An 18,537-nucleotide genomic window follows, 5' to 3' on the forward strand; every position below is an offset into this window, starting at 1 on the left:
AATAAAAAGGTGCAGGTTGTTACATAAGATTCAGCGCATCGGCCATAAAAACAATAACTAGCCAGTGAGTGTTGGATTGCAGGCGGTGCATTCCTGAGCTGGCCCACAGAGAAAGTGAGAGGCACTCTGAAACAGATTTCCCAGAGAGGTTTGAAGAGGAGACGACTGGAGAGCAGAGGCCCCTTTTGTCACCGGGACCTCGTTGGAGCCTCAGGGGCCATATGGACGCCTGTCTCTGTGCACCCTCACATCAGCCCATTCTTCACCCTCCTCCTCTCTCTGTGCGCTTCGTGACAGGGCCGTCCACGTGAATGAGTCATGGGCAGAGTGAAGCAGAGCCCGGCTCTCCGCAGAGCCGTTTCCCTCTCTGCCACCCCCGCTTCCCCAGAGTCTGTGCTTGTGCCGTTCATTGATTCTGTCAACCCTTGTGCTCTCCTTCTCCTTTTGAGCGATCGTGAACACAGTGTGAAAACTTGCCAATAGACAGCTGCCCCTACATTATGCAGAATTTGACCTAAAGGTTTGCTGCTTAGCTTTTTTTTTATCAACATGAAGAAGAAGAAGAAAAACTGATGGAGACAGAAAACAGACTCACAGCATCAAACTTCTCAGTAATACCCAACATCACAGAAGTAGATCAGATTTAATTTACCTTTGAGTCACAGTTACTGTGATAAATCACCTGCCTCTCTGGTCGTTTAGAGATACTTGATACAAATAGGCTCAAAACTACTCATACCTCTGGAAGAATTAGATTAAAAGCCAACATATATTTTTATGATAGAAAATGACAATCATCCCCCTGAAGAGAGAAATAATGTCTGCTTTTATTTATAGATAAACATAAAACAGAGTATTAGGGCCATAGTAAGAAAATTAAAAAATAAAATACAATTACGAGAATACACTCGAACGAGAATGAAATCATAATATTATGGGAATATAGTGGTAATAATGCAAGAATAAAGTCATAATATTACCAGAATAAAGGCATAATATTCTACATGATCCAATCATATTGAGTTACATTCTAATTAAATCCTGGTTACATTGAAATGCAGACAAATAAATTTTATAAAGTGAGTTATATTCTGAGTTTAACAGGGAGAAGATCAAACTGGAAAGATTTCACCTCTTAATTTTAGAAATCATGCCAATATTATTTTGGATAAGATAGATGGTTTTTACTGAATAATCTGTGCTTCCTCATAAAGAATTAGTGGAGAATGGCCTTGAAGTAACAAATGCATGGAATAACTTTTCAGCATCACTCTGGGACAGGATGTTTCCAACTTTCAGAGTATTCTGGAGGTGAAGAAATGGCTTAGAAAATTTATTTAAAAAAAAAAAAGTATTTATTGAAGAACAGAAAAACTACACTTTAATGTTTAATTGGAAAAAACCCTTAACATTGTAAAGAAATCTCCAATTAAAATTAGCTCTTGAAGTTAGCTTCCAAACCAATAAACAGAGGGTTTTCAAAGCTCATGAAACAAAGGCATCACAATTTATAATAAATATGAGCCATAAAGCTAACCAGAGGACACAGTTTTACTTCTGAATAAAATATAGATGTTATAAAAAAAAAGTTATGGTTATTTACGAAAAGTATTTCGAAAACAACAATAAAAATGCAAACTTTGACATTTAGGGGTAAGAGACAAAATCTCTATACAAATAATGTCAAAACTGGACAAAAATCAGACAATAAAACAACAAGCCTCTGCTTTGTATATAAAAATATTTGTGTAAATATTCATGAATGTGGGTGATTTTGGGTATTCTGCATGTCCGACTCTACAGCAATGGGCCACATGCCCATGTCCTGTAAGAGTTGTTCCTCTAGTATCAGGTCATCGCTGTACTCCGTTAAGTCCAGACGATGAATTTCTTTTGGGGGCGTTTCTGATTTTTCAGGTTCCTGGAGACACAGGAAGATTTGAAATACAGTCAATCAGGTTTATTTCTATAGCACATTTTAGCAACTAGGTCGTTAATTTACATACACAGCTCTACATTAAGATGTAGCCAGGTGACCCTGAAGCCATCCAAGCACTGAATAAATTCTTAGAACAGATAAATGTGTGGATGTGCCACAACTTCCTCCAACTGAACAGAAACAAAACTGAAGTTATTATCTTTGGACCTAAGAGGAACGACCTAGAATCAATGCACGGCTTCAGCTATTACAACTGGAAACCAGTGATCAGGCCCAAAATCTGGGTGTAGTGATGATTCACATCTCCCCAAACAAACCAGAGATTCCAGTCAGACAAACTGCAGATTGATTAAAGCTTACCAAGTGTGGCTGGGTGTGAATGCACCCTTGGATATCAATTTTCTGCAGAACTTTTATGCTAATTATCAAATATAATTTGGGTCCTTTGTTATTGTTTTTCTAGTAGAAAACCAAACTATTCTACTAGTATGTTTCCTCCCTTCCTCTCCACATATGCACATAATGATAAAAAAAAAACAACAAAAAAAACATCTCAAGAAGAATAAACATGGAAGTTAACTTGCAGCTCTCCTTTGGTAGAGAAACAAACATCACCTGCCTTCATACTGCAGCTGCTATATGAGACGGAAACACTTATCCCTTAATAGATTTAGCCTATATAGTTAGCAAAGAGCTTGCCAGACACTGCCTGGTAATACATACACTATCCTCTGTGGTCAGTATCAAATAACATGAAGAATGAATTAAACATGAGGCTAGGAAAAAAGAAGAGACACTGATAAAAATGCAGACACACAAAGAGGGCCAGGCTGCTGCCTCTTTTTTCAGAGTGTACTGACAAATGTTTTATTTGACTTAAATACATTTAAATGTTGCTCAAAATGTTGTTGGAGAGCACCGTGGAATCTTAAATAACTGTACTATGTGCTTTTCCATACAGCTAAACATATAAACTTGTTAGCAGCTTCACTTCAACAGATTTTTTTCTGTTCTGCATCTTCTCTATCTATACCTTCTTTGTTCAGATTTCTGCACAAATGACAAAAACTGTTCAGGACAGAAAACATGTCTTACCATTTTCATTTTTATCCTGAGTTCATCCTCCTCCTTTTTCTGCTTAGTCCAGAATTCTTCCCTCTTTAAATAGTCCTTCAAACTATCTACTTCAAGATCAAAGTATTTCTTCATGCTTAAACTCTGCAAATAACCCCAAAAAAATCAGATTTACAAATTCATACCCCTTCAATTGTTTAACATTCTTTTAAGTTGTGACCACTAATGTCTGTGCATTTTATTGGGATTTTATGTGACAGACCAACACAAATTACAGCACAATTTTGAAGTTAAAGAAAAAGGACAAAATAATCCTGCCACACCCATGTTTCATGCTACTGTTTCGTGTTAATTTTCTTCCACAGGTTCTTTTTAGATGTAGGTCAAAGCGTTTAAGTCAGGTCTCCAACCACAGGTTCTAATTTGACATTTCTGCTGTGTTCCCAATGTAACTTGTGTCAAACATGCCTGTTAACTTAGGTTTTGGGAAGTTTAGAATTGTTCAATTCTCCTCTTGCAGAGAATTGAACTGTACTGCAAATTGTTCAAAGCTTAGAATATTGCTTTATAAGCTAAACCTATATTAAACTTCTTCAGAAGTTTATTCCTTAGCTGTCTGCTGTGATCCTTCATCCTTTATGATGCTGTTTAGTCACTAATGTTCTCTGACACACCTCAGATCTTCACAAAGCAGCTGTGTTTATGAGATTAAACCACACACAGGTGGACTCTATTTCCTGATTAGAGGACTGCTGAAGCAATTGATTGCACTTGAGTTTAATTATTGATATCAGAGTAGGAGGGGCTGAGTACATGAGAATTTTGTTCTTCACGCAACATTTTCCTTCAACTTCAAAATCATGTGCTATTGTTCATAGGGTCCTGTCAAAAAAGACAATAAAATACATGAAGTTTTGTGTTTGTAAAAGTGCAAACAGTAAAAAACGTCAAATGGAAATGTATATTTTTGCATGGTTATGGTTAGGTGAACAATTATCGGCTGAAATTTGAACATGTCATGAGAAAGGTTTCTCAGAGCTATTATTATAGATTTTTTGAACAAACAAACCAGTCTAGTTGTGCCGCCTCACCTCATGCCTGGAAGGAAGATAGAGGGCCTTTGGTATTTCAAAAATACGAAGAACCCCAATATCATCTGCAACAGCCAGGAAGTGCTGCTTGGCTGGAGGCAGAGAACAATTTAAATAAGCAGCCTGCTGACTTATTGAACACGGAGCTAAACTTTGAGAAAATAAACAAAACATGTAGAGGTGTAATCTGACAACAGCAGTAGAAATAGTAGTGAAAAATATCTTTAAATAGTCAATTTAAGCTCCAACACAGGTAGGAGCTTGGAAGTGATATTCCCAGTTGAGAAACACACAAATTAGCTTTCATTTGATAATTTCTGTCATTCATGCCGTCAATCATGCCATGGTACCCTCTGCTTACAGCCTTCCCTTTTCTCTCTGCTACGCTACAGCTTCTCCCCATCAGCAGAGTCTGTTATGAATGCCCAAGCGTGCACACAAGCATGATTGACAGCTATGAGACCCTCCTCCTGGTTCTGATTTGGTTGTTTTTGCATTTCTTCAGACACCAACAGGAGCACAGAGAGGAGGTGGACAAGCTTAATTGTTTCTGAGATTATCTGTCTCATATTATACTGTCACGACATCATGTCAGTTTTAACAAATATGTAAAAAGAAAACATCTTTTTTTCAAGAAAAGCTACATTTACAAGTTTTAATGTAACTGGAAACGCATGTGTTTTCTCACCCGTGAAACTGCAGGCTTTCATGCAGGTAATCTTGCTTTTGCTGATATGAGGGTGGAGCTGTAGAGGTTCACTGCTGTTTTTTAGCAGGTCCCATATCTCAACACTGCCATCTGTTTTTCCAATGAAGAAAACTGCCGGTCGGGACAGCGACCAGCATCCCACAGTGCACTCCTGCTCAAAGTATTGCGATGCAACCAATGGGCCATCCTGCATGCAGCAGTTTCAGGGAAAAAGTGAATGCAACTTTATCTATTTTAACAGCATATCTAAAGTTATTTTTTGGGAACTTGGTCAGTTATCTGTATGCTCCCAAAGCCCTCTGTCAAATACCTAAATGGTGTTTAGTTGTTTTACTGTAGATATGCAACATACAGTAAGTTAAATGAAGCTAAGGAGCAAATATTTTACGTTACACAAAACATTTTGTACTATGTTACTTTTCAAGGTGCTGCCACTGAGAGAAACATTAACGTTCTCTACAGAGTCAATCTGTAAAGTGGATGTGGACTGAAATTGTTTGTTCTCATCGGAAAAGCCCATTATAAATATCAAAGCCAAATATTGTTTTATAGTTTAACTGTGCTTTAACCTTCTGTCTGCTTTGTTCCATAACCTTTGTCGTGCTGTTATTATTTACCATTATTCTGGAGGTATTTTGAGAATGAATTACACACAAGTCAGTTCTAGCTGATAGCTGGGTGACTTCTGAAGGCAGTCAGATCCACTGGATTTTATTTAGGGGTATCAGGGCAAAACTGGCATAAGCTCACCACATTCTGCAGATTATAATCTCAATAAAACACACAAAGAACTGTTCTTCTAACGTGACAAAATTTGTAAAATTTCAAGAGGTGTGAATCCTTCTGCAAGGGACTATACAGTACATCAAAATTTCCCCTACTGTTAAACAATATAACCAATATAACCTGGTACGGTGCATGTATTTACTCTGGGCACATAATTTATGCTCAGTGGACTTGTTTTTAGTGTAGTTACCATGACTCCCTCTTTCCAAATGGCAAAGTTCCAGCCTCCTGTTGACAAAAGAATGTCTTTGAAGAATGGAGATCGCTGCACTGTGTTCACCAGCCAATGATGGCTGTTGAAACACGCGAAGGGTTTGGAACCTGGGAGCGCAGCAGCACATTATGAGAAGAGGCATGTTTTACTTGGCAGAACACTGATTGTGATTTCCAGTCTCAGTCACAATAAATGATGAAGACAAGTCAAACTTCTGCAATCCTATACATTCCTGAGGGTAATTAAAGTTAGCATGGCTGCCAAAAGGGATATAGGTGTCAGATTTATTGTTATAAAACTGAAAAAAGTTTAATAGTTCAGTTTATTGTGATGAATGTCTTGGTTTGATAAGAAAGTGCTTACACATGGTAAAGAATATATTGTTTAGGCCCCTTTTAAACAACCTAGAAATATGGCAGCACTCACTGTGCGGGCGCCCAGAGTCGTCGCTTTCCAGTTTCCAGTCAGAGTAAACGATCTCTCCATTCTGGCAGTGAAAACATGACAGGTTATATAAGATTCACCACAGAATAAACCTACACATACCTGACAGTTTCTTAACCATTCAAAGCCAATGTTCTGTCATGATCTTAGCTTTAAAAAAAAAAACTTCAGCAATTTCACAAAACATTGTAACGTAAACTGAAGGGAGTTTGGGAAAAAAAAGAGTTGTAGAAAAAAAAAACCCTGAAAAAATGCTGCTGTGGATTTGGTTTTTGAAGTTTTACCTCTGTCCCAACAAAAAACTTGGTATTGATGTTCTCCATCTCCTTCAGTTTTTCAGATGCAGGTATCTTGAGTTTGCTGTAGTCAGGAAGACCCTCTGTCCCCTTAATTTCTTTGTCTCTTTCTGAGTGGGAAAACAAGATTAAAGTGTGAATCACTATTCTACCATCTAAGAGAGATGGCTTAGCTCCTTAGAAGAACACAGAAAAAAGAGGAACAGTTTGAGTCGGTGGTTTATGCTTAATATAAGAAAATGACAAAGATCGGATTGATACCATTTGCATTGTACTCTCATCATTAATGACATGATGGGAGGACAAAAAGGGGGAGATAAGGAGAGGTGTATCTGGTGAGGGGTGGGAAAAGAAGAAGAGGAAAGAAGAAAAAAGCTGGGACAGAGGGTTCTCTAAAAGAAAAAAAGGAAACTAGCTAGGAAAGGATACAGCCAAATGTTTTTTATTAAGGAAAATCGTTATCCAAAGCAGCCTTTCCCCCATTCATTTTAATCATCATAATGAGAGTAAAAATAACTAACTTTGAGTAACTCTTTTAAACCACTAAATGGTCAAAGCATTGAGATTTTTGATGACCTTACTGGTCAGAAACATCAGAGTCGTTCAAGCCAGAAAATCAGCTTCTTTTGCTCAGCAGCTGATTTCTTGGTGCATTTCTGTTGCACATTTTCCGAATTCATTTCTCCATTTAAAAATGTGTGAAGAAAACAGTAAAACTATGTTGCACCGTGGCAGAAATTGATTCAGTGCTGCCCAAGGACATGGCTGTTTAACTGTTACACAGTGACCGTGAAGTCTGCTGACAATAACGTGGAGTGTAAAAATCATGCAGAGTATATCTGTGGTGCTACAAATGACTGTTAAATGGCTCCACTTTTAGAAATAGCAGTGGTAGCAAAGTGATGAACACCGGAGTCAACACAAAGACTTACCTTGTCAGTAAGATAGGCAAACTCCTTAAGCTGAACCAAAATATTCATCATATTCATTAAAATCTTAATTGGTGAGTGTTTGGGTTAAGTGAACTCCCCAACCAGCCAGCTACCAAAGTGATGTTTATGGAGCCGGACCTTCGGCCAGACAAAGACAGGTCTCTTCTTGACCAGCATGGACACATTCAACCTTCCTCAAGCTTTCGGAGCAAGATATTACCAAGAGCTGACAGTGAGCAAGGCCAGTGCTTTGCTACCAGACATGAGTTTATTTTAGAAAAAAGACTCTTATTAGAGTGGTGGGAAACTCAAGGAAGACAGCCTTTCCGTGCTCATCAATGAAATCAGCTTTTCAAACCAAAACTAAACAAAATCTTTGTTAAAGGGAAAGTATTATGTATTTTCCAGGCACATAGTGTCATTTTATAGCATAATCAAGTAACTATGTTTGGCTGTTACAATATTCTATATTGTAACAGCATATATCAAATATGTCCTAAAAGAATTTAAAGCTTGGAAATTGGATCTCTGTCTCTTTAAAAACTCCTGCTTTTTCCAAAGCTCCGCCTTCAGGAAGTCATCACAACATGACTCCTCTATTAATCCTTAAACAATGTTTGACCAGCATTGCTCTGAGAAGTAGCTTGTATAATGAGCTCAGCTGATGCACAGCAGGTTAACAGCAGGTGTTTGCTAATTACTGATGGCTAGTCTGAAGGAGCTAAGTGAGAAAGTTGTAGTGGAGGGATACGCTCTAATGCTAGAGCCTAGACGTTTGAAAATTGTAGGACCGTGAAGGAGCTGCACCTTGAAGGTGTCGCTAAGTCCAAGCAGGAATTTTGAATAACTAAATGGTTACCATAAGAGATTAAAGGATTTCTCAAAAATGCTTAAAAAAAAATCAAAGCAACACTACAGTTATGTTTTTGATGAGGGAAAAACATTATAACCTATCATAAAGGTGAAAAAAGTCAATTTTACACAATACTGCCCCTTCAAATAAATGTTAAATTTGTAAAATTTCTACATTTCTATTGTAAAAGTTTTAAAATGAATACAAAAATGAAATATCTCTCCTTTGGCCCTACCTGTAGGAACGTTGAAATTTTCAAAGCTGAACTTCATAGGAACATATTCTCCTTTGGTCTCAATCTTTGACAGTGAAATCTGATAAATGACACAAGATAAAAGATCCGTGATTCTGCATCATTCTATTGCCTTTCATATTTCAATTCCTTATGGAATAGGGTGTATATTAAAATTATCTTAGGTTCACAAATTCCCAAAGCTAAAGTACTCTGAACAATGGTTTCCATGTCCTGTCAAGGTGTTTGAAAGTTTCCGGAACGCTGCAGGTCGTCAACGGGGTCTTTTGGTCGGCTGTCGGTGTGCTCTCCGTAGGTGTGTTCGTAAACACAGCTGGAAGCCTCACGTCCCAAAAACGAAGAGTGCTATGGACAAAATGAAGTAAAAAGGTCAAACCAGGAAATGGACAAACACACACTGAGATGGTGCCTTGAGTTCCTTTAAATCTATCTTTCAAACATTTTGTGTTTTTCAAAAGATGGACAATGTTTTATTCCTCAGGCCTACCAGTCAGGGGAGCAGGTGATAATCTGAACCGAGACTTTCTGCTTGTTCTCCACTGGTACGCCCATCGTAGTAACCTTATCAGAGAAAAAGTTACAAAATCAATATCAAAATATAAGCCTTGCACAAACCAAATAAAATGCAAATCGTAATTATCAGAATTTCATTTGTAAAAAAATTTGAAAAATTATGCATTCTTTTCCTCCTATTTCACAATTATGCTTTCTGTTTATCTAAAATACCAATTCATCAAAAACTAAACAGATGTGTTTGACAATGTGAAAAAGTTACTATTTTGCTGTACAAAATAGTAACTTTTTTGCTGTAGGATGTTTAACATCTGTATGTTAATCTACAGATGTTTGCTGTAGATTAATATGAAGTAGGATGTTAATCTTCCCCCTGAGGGAACTTTAATGCTTACGTTTTTCATCCATCTTGATGAATACAGGATGTGAAAATGATTTATGACGATCCTCTATAGAGGCGAGGAGTAGGCGCCAACAGGAAAAAAGAAACTGCAAGGCGCATGCCAACACTTTTATAAACGTTGTTTTTTGTTATCTTGGTAGTAAGCAGTATATCCCAGAATTGACTTTGAGGAACAGTCTAATTCTTCCCCATAAATCTCTACATGCACTTACATAAACAATGACTCTTTAGAGTTTACATTTGGTCTATTATTTACATTAAATATAATGCTACATTCACACAAAAAGAACATTCTTTTCATCAAGAGGACATTTTCTACTTACTGACCATACTCTAGTTTAGAACATGTCTTTATTTCAAAGTTGCCTCTAATTCTTCAACGTTTAACTGTTTAACTCTGTTCTGTACCTCGAATGTTGGCGGCAGCCACTGCACATCAGTAACTGGGGCTTTGTGGCTGCTTTCTAAGGCTGACACCGCACAGAATCGCACAACAGGAATATTCTCTTTGCTGTCGTTGAGGTCCTGGAGAGACAGCAAACACAAAAAGGCACTGTACAGTAAAATCTGACAAATCAATAAAATCAGGCAGATTGTGTTCAGCACAAAAGCCATTCAAAATGCTTCAGCAGGATATCAAAATACACAAAAGTCCAAAGAAATCAAATTTAACCCAAATACTTGATGAATGTTTTTTTTTTTTCTTCGCTATGGCACCAATATGTATGCAAGGGAAAACAAACATTCCACATGCAGCCTTCAGAAAAAGAAACAAGTTAAACCAAACTGATTTATCTGGAAGGCCGTTAACATCTATGGATGTTGGGATCCATAGATCCCAACATCCAAATTAAGCCCTTTAAACCAGCACAACTGCTATTGTTTACTCTGCAAACAGCAGAGAGAAAAGTGGTCTGATTTACCAGAACGTTATCTTGCATAAGGGGACAAACCACGGTGGTAGATGGGGAGTTGTGTAACAGCTGGCACTATGCTGTGTTGACTCAAGAGAATTAAGAGCAAACAAAGATAGAGAAAGGGAGAAGGAAGATAGGGGAGGAGTAAAGGAGAATAAAGCAGAGAGGAGAGGGATGGAGACAGCTGTTCCACTGTAGAGCCCATAAAAACACACAAAGTAAATGTGGGGACTTAGTATATGTGTCTGTTTAATTACAGCAGCATCAGTGCAGTTAACCAAAACTCACTAAGTCGGACACAATTCCAACTACGGCAAAAAACTTGTGGATGGTTAAATGCAAAGTCTGCTTCAAGCCGTAAATGGATTGAGCTTTAGAAAAGTGGAAATGAAAAAGTTAAAAAATTTACCTCAATATTCTGGCATTTGGCAAAGTCCATATATATTTGTACTTACAAACTTGTCCGAATTTGATGATTCCTTCCTACTGCTGGGTTGTGTTGCTTGTATGAAGGTGACATGAGCAGAGATGTCCCACAGCAAAATCTAAAAAACACGAGTTAACGAACAAAATGAGTCAGTAGAGGGCAACACCTGAGCATGGAACATAACACTTAATGAGAGTAGTATTTTATAGTGGGCTAAAGAGCAGACCTGTGTGAAGAAAGAAACAATTTTGAACTTTTCAGAGTATAAGAGACAGGAAAGGTGGTACAGAAAAACAAAAATCACCTGGCCATTCAAACAGCCGCCAACAATAATATTTGGATTGGAGGGGGAGAACTGGAATGCAAGAATGTCGTCTGGGCATTCAAGGAGAAACTGTAAAAAAAATAAAAAGTGAAAAACAAAAAGAAAATGTACAACAGACTAAACATAAACACTGCGATTCACAGAAACCAACGTGCAGTACATTGCAAAAGTACTCATATACTTTGAATTTCTCCACATTCTGTCACATTACAGTTTAAAAGGTCAATGTTCTTCACTATATGCCCATGGTAACGATGTAGGAGCTGCAGAGATCCAAAGCTCAGATGAGAGAAAGTGTTAACAGGAATCCACAAGTAGTATGGTCTTTATGGAACAGGAGCCTGAAAATAGCCAGACAACAGAAGTCCTGTACGCAATTTGCCACATTCCAAGTACAGAACGTAGCAAACCTTCTGGTTGTCTGGTCAGATGAGATAAAAATTATATTTTTTGGGATATTTTTCTTAATCAGCAACAGGGAATGTGGTCAGAGTCTTCGGGAGGATTGATGTAGCTAAACACGGCGTGTTTAGCTACATCAATTATTTTCCTGGAAGAAAACCGGTAGAGAGACTGCAAAAGTCTAGAGACTTACCACCAGAGCTGCAACTGAACAGCTTAAATCATAGCAAATTCATGTATTAGGATGGCCTAGTCAAAGTCCAGACCAGAATCTAATTGGGAACCTCTGGCAAGGTTGGAAAATAAATCTTTCAGTCTTTTTGAGCTTGAGCAATTTTCTAGAGAAGAATATGCAACAGTTCCAGGCTCCTGATGTGAAAAGCTGAAAGAACGATAAAGGAGTATGAATACTTTTGCAGGGCAGATTCAGATATCCTATGAGTTTTTATTCACTGCAGTCTTCCATCTTGTCTGTTAATGCAACGTTCGTCTTACAATACAACAATCCATTAGCATCGACTGCATTTCATCAGATATGAGTATAACGTTCCAGACACCCCCACTTTAGCCAATGAATTAATGGGTGACTCAAGCTCCAGAGAAGCTTTACATCACACAGAAGTGGTATTACATTACTTTAGCTGCTCAGATTTATTGGCTGGGAGCCTATGGTCAAATCAATGGGCGCTCTCAAATTTTCCTACAGCAAACAATAGTCCTGAATGACAAAGTGCAATTCGTTCCAGCTGTTTCTCCTAAACGATTTTCTCCAAGAGATGTGCAAGAGATTTCTTTACTTGTGTGTTGGAGGATTTTCTTGTTTGCTTGTCACACCTGGGGATTAGAAGGGTCGGAGAAACTGTAGACGATAATGAGAGGACCGGAGAATGTCTCTGGAAGCTCCTCTTCTCTTTTTGTTATGGCCACAGCAATTACACCTGCAGCATACACACACATATACACACACAAAAAGAAAAAAAACACACACAAATAATTGTATTTTCAACCATCAACATAATTAAAGCTCATCTTTGCATTACTTTTCTTTTCTTGATGGGAAAACTACAGTTTAATTGCTTTAAAATGTCGCACTTTACCATTTATTGTAGGGTGCCAGTTGAGGCAACTAATTGCTTTGTTTTTAGAGAACTTCTGATCTGTGAAGACCTGATGGAGCACCAGAGTATCGGACACCTGCCCTGACCAGTCACAAGTTTCAAGCCCCGTCGCCAGAGCCTTCCAGTCATCCAGAAACACGTTTATGATCTCTTCCTGCTGCAGGGCAAACAACATCCTAAAACCAAAAAGCAACACAACTGACTGTGCTATTAGGCAATCTTATGCAATGTCACTGTAATGGGTGGGAGTTTTATATTTTCTCAAATCTAGTTGGTTGAGTGTGATTGGATGAGAAAACTACCAATCAAACCCATTTATTTTTACCTGGGAATCTGTGCGGCACAAAAATCCACCAGGTCCTGTTTTTTAAGAATCATTTCTTTTTCCTCAGTGCTGAACTCTCTTGGTTCATACTGTGTGAAAGTGTCCTTTGGAACCATCCTGCAAAGCAAAACAATGTTCATAAGAAATATATATGCTGTTGTTCCAGGTAGACTTCTTTCAATCTGTTTCCAACTCAAAGGCCAGAACCTTTCAGTCTTTTTGTGCTGATTAAATCTGTTTTAAGCCCAAAGGTTCATCATATTATACCTCATTGTCTGGCAACTGTTGGTCTGTAGAATGGGGACAGCCTGCACCCCGCTATCAGTCAGCAGTTTCTTGATCTTGAATTTACTGTCTTCATAAGAAGTACACTCCAAGTGGCTATCCTTTGACTCTGAACAGTCGCGGTCTGAAAAACAGACCTTTGATTGAACGGCCCGGTCCACTCTTAATTTGAGCCTCAGCTGATGAGGACAAGAAGACAAAATCAATACAATAGCAGCAAATGTATTTTATTTAACTTTACTCTGCATATGTGTTTTTTATTATTGTGGTATGCCTTTTCTCTCGTCTCCTTGATAGGTTCTTCTATTTCCTTCTCGCTACCAAGAGAAATCCAAAATTGTGGTCTTTTGTCAGACATAAGCAGATCTTCAACCTCTGGTGTCTGGATGACAGAGACAGAATAAGATTGGGTTATGGAGATGAAAATAAATGTTTTATAAAATCCATTAACTCTTACTGTAGTAGTAAATTTTCAGTGTCAAAGTTTTGGAAACTAAAGTCGAAGCTCTTAAGAGTTTTATGCTAAATTACACACTGCATCAAAATATGCATAGTATATGAAGTGTTTTTGTTATTCAATGGCACACATAGAAGTTTTTGAACATATTTTGTGAAAGTAATGAACATAAAAAAACTGTATTCTCACTTTCAGTATTCGATCCTTGCTTTCTGGTTTCAGAACCAAGTAGAAGCACTGACCGTAAGTGAGGTTGAAATCAAAAACCAACAACATCTCTTCCTCTGGGTATTCCTGTTCAGAACAATGACGCCAAGTTCACACTAAGACATGCAAAGACATCAACGAAATGTAGGAGTTAGATTCTAAACATGAAAAAGATAACCACGCCTGATGAGACTTCATCAGCCCCTGAGGAGGCGCTAACATCTAATAAGAGTGATGTGCTAAAAGAGATTCTGGCAAAATATGAGGAAGCTTCAACCAGCTCCTTTGCTCACACAATCCTTGTTTTATGATCCATGTATTGTTGTAGCAGCTCAGTTTTTGTGTTTATTTGTCTGGTTGACTCTTACAAGCACTTTGTGTTTCACTGGGCTGAAATCAGAAATTGCAGCTCTTTTCTTCATGTCGCCCACGATGTCGTCTTTCTTGAGCAGTTTGAAAGGGTTCTTCTCTGTGACGTCTTCATCGATACGGCAGTTGAAGAGCTCCTGGGTGGCAGACGTCAGGACCAGTGGGAAGATATCCTCAGGGTGACCTGGAGGAGTAAATTCAGAATCACGTTTTAAATCTTATTCTCTTGAAAGTTTGTTGTTGTTCACAAACCTGTAATACAATTGAAATCAAATATCTAAAAATTCAGATATATTTTCACAAAGATAAATGTAATTTCTGTGCCTTATTTTTGTATTGTGAACTTGATATTGAAAACACACACTCATATGATCTCTTGGTTCAGATTACATGAAATGAGTTAAATGGGAATTACAATGTAGAGGGTTTGAGTTTCCTTTTTCTTGAAAATTTTACAAAAGTTGTGTTCTGTGGAAATAATGTACAGAATGGTGTGAGACTAGCCTACACACTTTTCCAAAATGGGCCATTGTCTGGAGAAAGTGAGGACGATTCCCTGACCTGCTAATCCCAAAGGAGTGTAAAACAAAACCCAAATGAATGTTGAGGAAGTATTTCCTCTATAGAAATCAGAATCACCCACATACAAGTTAGTCCTAAAAAACACAAGACCTCTGTTTTCATTTATTAAGTGGAGATGATGGTCAACTTTGAAATTTCATACAAACAAGATTCAGCTCCAAAACCCTGAACGTCCGAAAGAAAGAAGAACAAACTTTGGCTGAGTGACATTGTGAAAGATTTCTCACCTACTGACTTTTTCGCAGCATGTTAGTTCATCTGTCTTATGGATCCTTACTAAGTCACAGCAACATGACAAATACGTCAGGAATTATAAATAAGAAGTGACTGAAAAGGACAACAAAATATGGAGCTCAAAAGCAAATAAAGCATTTGTTCTCATGGTGTAAAATACACAAAGGAAAGATTTTTCCCTTATGTTTCATATCAAATATACATATTATAATATGTATATTTGTATTAGTATTTGTGTTAGTATTTAGTATTTCTTGTCGAGCTTTTCCAACATGGTGCTCAGCTTCGTCTGCATGCGTGGAACCTTGTAGAAGTTGCAGTAAGACTTTCTTATATTTATCCATTTCTTTCTTTGCACCTGCCCCTCCTCAAACATCCAGCTATTACTGCTAAACACTGTCACCTGTAATAATAATGTTACCTTATATTAAAATACTGCTGAATGACTACTGGAAGACTTTTTTAGCTGTTGTGATTGTTTTTATTTTACACGTTTGATGTCTTTGTACACTCCTCCATATCTCAGCTGTGTTTCAGTCAAGGGGACACAGAAGTGAACAGGACTCTGCATAATAACAGTTTTCCTCCTCCTTGCGGTCTCTCTCTTCAAAGTCTTTCCACAAGGTTGCTGAGAGGACGGGGGGAATGCTTCAGTAAAGCTGGAGTAACCACTTCCCACCTGGGCGTGTCAGCCTTTTCCACTCACACCACTTAGGCCTCATGCCAAATCATTGTAGTGGAAACTCACACCCCTCATTTCAGAAAGATATGTGACAGCCATGGTATTTGTGTTCACAGAGAATGTTTGTTTAGGAGAAAAAAAAAAAAAAGAGTATGATGTACAATGTTTCTTATACCCTGAGTGTACAATGAAATTGTATTTGTTGTCTGCTGCTGAAAATTATTCTAAATTAGGCCTGTCTTTTCTTGCTTAATTCACCAAAGGCTTGCCAGCACACCATGTTCTCTGTGTTTACATCAATCTCTATGTTTCTCAGGAATTAGAACCCGAGTTTCAGCATTTCTATTGTGTTTAAGTGACCCAGAATGTGTTGGAAATGTATTCTTATTGATGACATTTTCTTAAACTTTGTCACATTACAATCGTTAACTGTATTATTGGAATTTTATGGGACACAACTTGAAAATCGTAGTTCATAATTGTGAAAATGGTAGGAACAGAATAGAATAGTTTTCAACAAATTTTAAACTGTGGCTTCTTTCTATATTTATTGCCCAGCCCTATTGTTAACTGTTTTGTAGATTTATTTATTTTTTCCAAGATCTTTTCATCCATCCTTCCAATTGACTCTAACCTTCTTCTTTGTTGTGACTGAGAAAAAGGATGATGACAGCAGCAGATAAAGTTCAAGGGCTTTGGTTGCTTTTACAAGATACATTGCTTTTAGTAAACAAAACATAATTGTGTGAGAAGGCCTAGCCTATATTATAGCTGATCAGAAGATCTGTTTTTAATTTCACAACTAAAAGTCAGCGCATGTAAGATTAACCACTGACTTTTGGGTTAAAACCCGGGTTTAGGTTGAGCGGAAGGGTAAAATTAAGGCTTGGCTAAGTCCCTGAGGAATGTGTAAAAGTCTTAAAAAGCAAATCAATAAAGGTCTGTTTCTGAGAAAGAAAAGGAATTTGGTAAAAACTGATATTAAAGAAAAACAAAAATGGACAAAACAAAATATAGCATAATAATGAAAACAGTTGATGATCTATTTAGTGTTTAAAAAGCCTGATTTCAAGGATGAATGCAAAACTAAACTAAGAGGGACCCAACGCTGAGAGAGCATGTCCAGAGGCAACGCAGTAATACACACATGTTATTGTACATTCTGTGAGTCCTTAAAGGCACATCGAATTACCTTAAATGAACTGGCAAAATGGGAAAAAAATACTCTCAAGTGTGTTTTGTATGAATTCTGAAGAAAAACCACACTAGCAGATGTGTCAAGAGACCAATAGAAGATAACAAACGTTTTGTGAGTTTAATATGAAGTGTGTTTTCCAAACTTCAATACAGAAGTAGTAAAATTACATCTGTTTTTTTTTATTATTATTAATTTGTTTCTTTTGCTGCAAAAATTACAATTGTACCAAAGTTCTCTTACCTAAACTTGTAGAACTCCGACTGGACTTGCCTAAAATGGAAATAATTCCTTCTATTAGACATTTTAAAAGAGTAAATATACATATAGTCATATTCAAAAAAATTACATAATGTCTTTTGATTTAGTGCCTTATAACAACATGAATAATAGCAATCTTTAAGCAGGTATTCAATATCAACTTTGTCTAATTAAACCCTTACCTTTCCCTTTCCCTCTTCCTTTACTTGTTGACCTTTTCTTTGCCTTAGGAGCCATCCTTCTTCTTTGGATCAACACTGAGGATAAAGTGACATCTATCCAAAAGAGGCAGAGATTCAATCAACTATTTTGAAAATCACTGTCTATTTGTGACTGTAACTTGACTTCGGTCAGCGGGATTACGAACAAAATCAGTGTATATCCTGACATCTTGTGGAGAATACATGAATTGCAATGAGTTTAAGTTTCTCAAGGTCAATTAAATCGATGTAGGAATAAAGAACATTAAGGTTCCTTATTGGTTAGAAAACTGTAGTGTACTAAATTTAATATTTTCAGAGAGTTGACAAAACAGTATTATGCTCAATAGTACGTTATTTGATTTTTATTAGTTGCTTTCGGCCTTGAACAATAAACAGTCAATAAATGAATACATGTTCTTTCTAAGAAATAATACTTCAACAAGGAGTCAGAGGAAAGTTAGGTATTAAAATGAAAGTTTGTATCCTACAACCAGGATACCGATTTTATGAAGCGATTTATTAAATCTTAATTTTTCTTTCAGGATTCTGTGTTTTCTATACAACTCTGCCTAGGTCTCACCACCGTGTTTAAAATGAGCACCAATGAGTTACTTTGGTGTTACTTTTAATAACTCTAACAGCTTGCTAACAAATATTTGCAACCAAACAAAAACACATGTAGTTTGAGACAAAGTATTAAACTGTTTTGCTCACCAGGACACTACTGTAGCAATTTACCTCAGGTTTTGGAGACATACCGTGCGGTTTGTTTTGCCCCAAAAAACCTGACTACCGTATCCTACCTTGAGTAAATTATCTTCAGCTGCTGATGCTATATAAATAACTCTTACCGGTAGTTTAAGCCATATATTGAACTCCTGTATCACTAAAAGTAACTGCTCGTCAGTTGTGGACTGTTTGGTTGCCAAGGGTTACAAAAGAGGGAGGAGAAACTCATTGACAGAGTGTTGTACAAGCCAATCAAGTCGCTGCTTTACAGTGACGTCAAAAACAGTGCTATAAATTTACCTGAGCAAGCTT

At 37.4% G+C, this 18,537-nt stretch overlaps 1 protein-coding gene across 6 annotated transcripts; it reads right to left on the reverse strand.

Annotated features, from left to right (window-relative positions):
- Positions 1–894: 894 nt before the first annotated feature.
- dnai3 (dynein axonemal intermediate chain 3) lies at positions 895–18,421 on the reverse strand. 6 transcript variants are annotated; one of them, XM_044129962.1, is made up of 23 exons: positions 18,348–18,421; positions 17,476–17,550; positions 17,276–17,305; positions 14,339–14,523; positions 13,953–14,057; positions 13,581–13,688; positions 13,289–13,485; positions 13,022–13,138; positions 12,676–12,872; positions 12,413–12,516; positions 11,156–11,245; positions 10,880–10,969; positions 9,916–10,032; positions 9,079–9,152; positions 8,783–8,936; positions 8,574–8,652; positions 6,542–6,663; positions 6,240–6,300; positions 5,790–5,920; positions 4,793–5,000; positions 4,105–4,196; positions 3,035–3,157; positions 895–1,921 (listed from the first exon to the last, which is right to left on the reverse strand). In XM_044129962.1, the coding sequence occupies exons 2-23, from the start codon at positions 17,528–17,530 to the stop codon at positions 1,757–1,759; spliced, it is 2,604 nt and encodes an 867-aa protein (XP_043985897.1). In that variant the 5' UTR covers positions 17,531–17,550; positions 18,348–18,421; the 3' UTR covers positions 895–1,756. The 6 variants fall into 6 exon arrangements, with proteins under 6 accessions (XP_043985897.1, XP_043985896.1, XP_043985898.1 ...); XM_044129961.1 differs by lacking the exon at positions 18,348–18,421 and adding an exon at positions 18,235–18,337 and having other exon boundaries at positions 17,476–17,568; XM_044129963.1 differs by lacking the exon at positions 18,348–18,421 and adding an exon at positions 18,211–18,337.
- Between the last annotated feature and the right edge of the window lie 116 nt (positions 18,422–18,537).

Source organism: Gambusia affinis, linkage group LG10 (genome assembly GCF_019740435.1).
Source record: "Gambusia affinis linkage group LG10, SWU_Gaff_1.0, whole genome shotgun sequence".
NCBI lineage: Eukaryota > Metazoa > Chordata > Actinopteri > Cyprinodontiformes > Poeciliidae > Gambusia > Gambusia affinis.